This window comes from Metopolophium dirhodum, unplaced genomic scaffold (genome assembly GCF_019925205.1).
Source record: "Metopolophium dirhodum isolate CAU unplaced genomic scaffold, ASM1992520v1 scaffold1, whole genome shotgun sequence".
Taxonomy (NCBI): Eukaryota; Metazoa; Arthropoda; class Insecta; order Hemiptera; family Aphididae; genus Metopolophium; species Metopolophium dirhodum.
This window is the reverse complement of record NW_026869896.1, coordinates 3,198,169-3,204,729: the sequence shown is the minus strand read 5'-3', so window position 1 is coordinate 3,204,729 and position 6,561 is coordinate 3,198,169. Positions and strand designations below refer to the sequence as shown.

Sequence of the window (6,561 nt, the reverse complement as noted above, 5' to 3'; positions counted from 1 at the left end):
TATATGACTAATTACATTATCGAGGTTGTCGTCAGGTATCATATCTTTGCTAAAAATGAATAAAATGATTATATTTTAAAAATTAAAATGTTATAATTAATTAACTTACAATGAAATATTCTGCTCGCTGCATGCGGCGTTCTTGCATACCAGCTTGTTGAGTATTATTATTATTGATCTAATGAACCCCACTATTTAAGTAACATGGAAAAGCAGATTATAAACTGTATGCCAAAAATCGTTTGATATATCCATCACTTATTCGCACGGCACTATTTTTATTATTAGCACCTTATATGTTAATGTAAACATGAAATGCGATCAAATTTTAATTATAATCATTGATGTACAAAATACTAAAAATAAAAAATAGTGCAGTGCGAATAAGTGATGGATATATCAAACGATTTTTGGCATACAGTTTATAATCTGCTTTTCCACACATTAGCCAATGTCAAATATCTTTTAATTCCTCTGTTAATCGTTAAAAACAATGTGTATATCAGTTTTTATTTATTACCAACACGGCACCTTATATCTTAATGTAAACATAAAATGCGATCAAATTTTAATTATAATCATTGATGTACAAAATACTAAAAATAAAAATAGTGCAGTGCGAATAAGTGATGGATATATCAAACGATTTTGGGCATACAGTTTATAATCTGCTTTTCCACACATTAGTCAATGCCAAATATCTTTTAATTTCTCTGTTTATCGTTAAAAACAATGTGTATATCAGTTTTTATTTATTACCAACACCATGTGTAACAGGCATTGACATGACTATTACTATATATCATAGATATTAATTTATATAAAATAAAGAGACCTAATGTGAATTTCATCAGTTAATTTTAAGCAATACGAGTGCATAGTAATAATGTCTGACATGAGTGTACAAAATTCGGCCGATGAAGAAATCAATGTAAGTACATTATTATAATAATTATAATATATTATTAATATACTTTAATTTAACACCATTTATTAACAATAAGTTTAAAACATAATCATTTAAATTTAGGATCATTATTCATATCGAAAAAATGTGCAAATGCAGAATTCTAAAAAACCCAAAATCACTATGAAAGCTAAACCAAAAAAACAGAAATTAATAATGGTCAACACAAGCGATCAAAATTCAGATGATGAAGAAATTGATGTATGTGCACCGGTATTATTATTATTATTATTATATCATAAACTTTTTTCTTAATTTCCTTACATTACACATCAATATGTTAAAAACATGGGTATATAAATTTAGGAACTTTATAATCATCGGAAAAATGAGCAAATGCAGAATTCTAAAAAACCTGAAACCGTTATAAAACCTAAACCAAAAAAACAGAAAGTAAAATATTCCATATTTTAATAATAATATATTTATCAATTTAATATTGATTTTAGTTTCAGTCGCATTTATTAAAACTGGAACAAGAATATAATGGTTTAACAACTATGGTTAATGAAAACTGCATACGCGTAAAAAAATCAGATGGTGGAAATTTTTGTATCAAAATACCCGAAATCAAAACAGCAAGTGATTATTTGGTTATTCAAAAATACAAAACATCGGACATGGAAAAAGTAGAGTCAAAAGACAGGTAACTATTAATATTTTGTATAAACAGAGTATATTAAGATTTACACTAGGTATCATTAAAATGAATAAGAAAAAAAAAAATTAAGTACAATATTTGTAAATTATTGGGGAAACATATCATGCCATAGTACTATTTTATAACCTAAATAGGCACGATGCTTACAACCAAGCAATTTTGTGAATATAGGTATGATGATGTTTCGTCGTTGATACTAATAATATTCACACAGTATGTAAAATATTTAACTGCTCAACAATTGTGTCATCTAGTTTATTTGATAAAATATTTATGATAATATGAAAATATATGCATTTATAATATACAATCATTAATTTGTTTTAATAGATGGAAAACCTCAACGTTCAACGCAAAAACTATGCTGAACGAAAAAGATAAAGCTGACAATACAATAATATCGGCATTTAATAATTTGCAAGATTTATTAATGGATAAATTTATGTGTAACAACAACAAAAAAATTGAATCTTATAAATAATAACTATATGTTTATATTATTATAGTTTCACTAAATGAAACCCGTCATTAATATTTGTGTATTTTTTATTTATTACCAAACGGTTAAAATATTTGTATTCAATTTTATTTTAGAAAGCTTACATTTGATTCAATAATTTATACAATATGATTATATTATGGAAAATATTTTGGTTTATTTTAACCAGTTAACATTTAAGATTATTTATAATATATAATATATTAATTATATTATTATCATTTATTATTAAATAAAGGTATGCATTTGACAAAATAAATAATGTTTATTATGAAGGTATAATCTAATTATTAAATAGTAAGCTTGTCGTATATCATGATTATTTTGGTTTTATTGGCTGGTTATATCAGGCTTTAGTATAATGTCTGCAAACGTTTCGTGATGGATTTGTTGTAATTCAAGTAAAAATGACTTTTCTTCATCCTTCAGGTTATTCATTTTGAAATTATAATCTTTAATATATGTACTGATAAAATCACTTCTAATACAATCAGGTGATAAATATAAAATATCATACTTGATAATTATACATGCATTATTGAAAACAGTCTGATACGCCACTAATTTATTTGATAACTCTATGATATTTGCATTTATACATGTTTCCAATAATTTCAATCGATTTAAATTATCACTGGATAATGTGATTCTGTTATTATTATGATGTAAATTAACTGATTCAGATTTTGCACATATTTTATAATAAAAATTATTATCTAAATGTAATCGTTTTGAATGTTGAACAGTGGATAAAGAACAAACAATTATATTAAAACTATCATCAGATATAAACTTATTCCATTGAAATACATTTAGTATTAGATATCGTTTAGTTACGTTACACATGAATAAAATAATAACAGATAAAGGTTGATCAACTAGGTATCCAATATAAATGTTTTTTTTTATTCTGTTGATGTATGCTGAATATTGATTTGACTACTACAGCGTCCATGATGTGTGCAGTATTGATTTAATTATTGAATTCAAGATGATAATATTTTGGTTTGGATTTCAGTATAGTGAATCTTCTATGTGCCTTCAATGTTTGGCAGAGTTGACGTACCTATTGATTGATTTTTATCGATTGAAATATATGTTCCAATTTTAATTAAATTATTAGTACCTTAACAAATAAATAAAATACAGCATAGTCAACACTACTACACTGTAAAAACACAACTAAAATAAAATCAAAAAAAGTCAAATATAGTGTGTTGGATAACAGTTTGATCACATTATGAAAGTTAAAAAGTGATTATTTAACTAATGATTTTTGTTTATTGATCAATATTTTTTTCAAATCGGTAAACAGATAATTGATAACAATGCACAAACATGTATCAGGTCCGCAATCACAATTTTGATTTGACCACGCACATAAAGTAAAATGATTATTGTTTTTTTCTGTTCCACATTTAATAGCGTGGCTTTTTAATTTTGATAATAATGTATACAATTCAGCTAATTCCTTGTAACAAAAATGTGATGGATGAATTATACCCATTTCTGAAATGTCTCTTTCAATTTCTTTTAATAAGTCCATTGTAAATAATAACGCACAATTCAACGGTTACTAATAAACTGATACAGATTAAGTTGTGCGTTATTATATAACATATTATAAACAGTTATTACAAAATCTAATAACCCGAAAATTGAAACATAATATATTATAAAATTAAAAATTACAGTTTATGAATAAAAACATGAAAAAAAAAACAAAAAAAATGTAGACCCATGGTATAGTGGACTATGACACTGGGTGTAGTATTAACATACATACTTACCCTAAATTTAAATTTATCAAACACTACACTCAACGCCTTAGCCCACTAGGCCATGAGTCTACAAGTTATTTAATTACTATTTTTGTATATAAGTTAAAATAATGAAAAAATTAAAAAGTAAGATAAAAATGGAAACAGTAAATATATTTGTATGGGCCAAAAAATAATAATAATCACTTGTTGTGAAACTGAGTAAAATTTGAATTGAAAAAATTAAGCAGTATAAACTGGGATAGAAAGCAGCCAAAAATCTGATCGACCAAGCGGGAAAGTTGTGGATACACGTTTTTAAATCTCCCTGGAACAGTAAAAAACTGGAAACAGTAAATATATTTGTATGGGCAAAAAATAATAATAATCACTTGTTGTGAAACTGAGTAAATATCTTTTTTTTTTTTGGGTAAAATTTAAATTGGAAAAATTAAATAGTGTAAACTGGGATAGAAAGCAGCCAAAAATCTGTTCATCCAAGGGGGAAAGTCGTGGATAACCATTTTTAAATCACCCTGGAACAGTAAAAAACTGGGGTAGTAAGCACCCACAAATCTGATCGTTCAAGGGGGAAAGTCGTGGATAACCGTTTTTAAATCTCCCTGTAATTGTAAAAACTGGGATAGAACCTACATATACTACCTACTAACATATTCATTGTTGGGGTACATCATTTCAAATTAAAAAAAAAAACATAAATTGTTGTTGATCAAGACTTCAGACAATTGCAAATACATTTATCCATTATAAATTAACTAGATGTTCAAAAAACTAGAATTTAGAAGTCAATAAATACGTTGATATTAACATTTTCATTGTTGGGGTATATCATTTCAAATTGAAAAAAAAACATAATTTGTTGACGAATAAGACTTCAGACAATTGCAAACACATTTATCCACTATACATAAACTAGATGATCGAAAAACTAGAATTTAGAAGTCAATATATACGTTGATATTAACATTTTCATTGTTGGAGTACATCATTTCAAATTAAAAAAAAACATAATTTGTTGACGAATAAGACTTCAGACAATTGCAAATACATTGGTCACCTATAGATAGATTAGTTGAACCCAAAACTAGAATTTAGAACTCAATAATTACGTAAATATTAACGTTATTCATTGTTGGGGTACATCATTTCAAATTAAAAAAAAAAAACATAATATGTTGATGAATAAGACTTCAGAAAATTGCAAACACATTTATCCACTATACATAAACTAGATGATCAGAAAACTAGAATTTAGAAGTCAATAAATACGTTGATATTAACATTTTCATTGTTGGGGTACATCATTTCAAATTAAAAAAAAAACATAAGTTGTTGTTGAATAAGACTGCAGACAATTGAAAATACATTTATCCACTATACATAAACTACATGATCAGAAAACTAGAATTTAGAACTCAATATTAACGCTTATATGAACATTTTTTAGTCTTGGGTTACATAATTTCAAATTTATAAAAAACATATTAAGTTGATGAATAAGACTTTAGTCAATTGCAAATACATTAGTCACCTATAGATAGATTAGTTGTACGCAAAACTAGAATTTAGAAGTCAATAAATACGTTGATATTAACATATTCATTGTTGGTGTACATCATTTCAAATTAAAAAAAAACATAATTTGTTGATGATTAAGTCTTTAGTCAACTGCAAATACATTAGTCACCTATAGATAGATTAGTTGAACCCAAAACTAGAATTTAGAACTCAATAATAACGTTAATATTAAAATTAATCATTGTTGGGGTACATCATTTCAAATTAAAAAAAAAACATAATATGTTGATGAATAAGACTTCAGACAATTGCAAACACATTTATCCACTATACATAAACTAGATATTCAAAAAACTAGAATTTAGAATCAATTATTACGTTAGTATTAACATTTTTCATTGATGGGGTAAATCATTTCAAATAAAAAAAACAAATAAGTTGTTGTTGAATAAGACTTCAGACAATTGCAAATACATTAGTCACCTATAGATAGATTAGTTGTACGCAAAACTAGAATTTAGAAGTCAATAAATACGTTGATATTAACATATTCATTGTTGGGGTACATCATTTCAAATTAAAAAAAAACATAATTTGTTGATGAATAAGTCTTTAGTCAACTGCAAATACATTAGTCACCTATAGATAGATTAGTTGAACCCAAAACTAGAATTTAGAACTCAATAATAACGTTAATATTAACGTTATTCATTGTTGGGGTACATCATTTCAAATTAAAAAAAAAACATAATTTGTTGATGAATAAGACTTCAGACAATTGCAAATACATTAGTCACCTATAGATAGATTAGTTGAACCCAAAACTAGAATTTAGAACTCAATAATAACGTTAATATTAACGTTATTCATTGTTGGGGTACATCATTTCAAATTAAAAAAAAAACATAATATGTTGATGAATAAGACTTCAGACAATTGCAAACACATTTATCCACTATGCATAAACTAGATATTCAAAAAACTAGAATTTAGAATCAATTATTACGTTAGTATTAACATTTTTCATTGATGGGGTAAATCATTTCAAATAAAAAAAACACATAAGTTGTTGTTGAATAAGACTTCAGACAATTGCAAATACATTACTCACCTTTAGATAGATTAGTTGTACGCA

The 6,561-nt window shown here is 25.6% G+C and overlaps 1 protein-coding gene across 5 annotated transcripts; it reads left to right on the top strand.

The window, feature by feature from the left end:
* The first annotated feature begins 688 nt into the window (after positions 1 to 688).
* Positions 689 to 2,412, top strand: LOC132953282 (uncharacterized). Of its 5 annotated transcripts, none has more exons than XM_061025802.1 (5): positions 716 to 931; positions 1,031 to 1,180; positions 1,274 to 1,360; positions 1,417 to 1,613; positions 1,959 to 2,411. In XM_061025802.1, the coding sequence occupies exons 1-5, from the start codon at positions 887 to 889 to the stop codon at positions 2,107 to 2,109; spliced, it is 630 nt and encodes a 209-aa protein (XP_060881785.1). In that variant the 5' UTR covers positions 716 to 886; the 3' UTR covers positions 2,110 to 2,411. The 5 variants fall into 5 exon arrangements, with proteins under 5 accessions (XP_060881789.1, XP_060881785.1, XP_060881786.1 ...); XM_061025803.1 differs by having other exon boundaries at positions 1,031 to 1,168; positions 1,959 to 2,407; XM_061025806.1 differs by lacking the exon at positions 1,959 to 2,411 and having other exon boundaries at positions 689 to 931; positions 1,031 to 1,168; positions 1,417 to 1,617.
* The last annotated feature ends 4,149 nt before the right edge of the window (positions 2,413 to 6,561 follow it).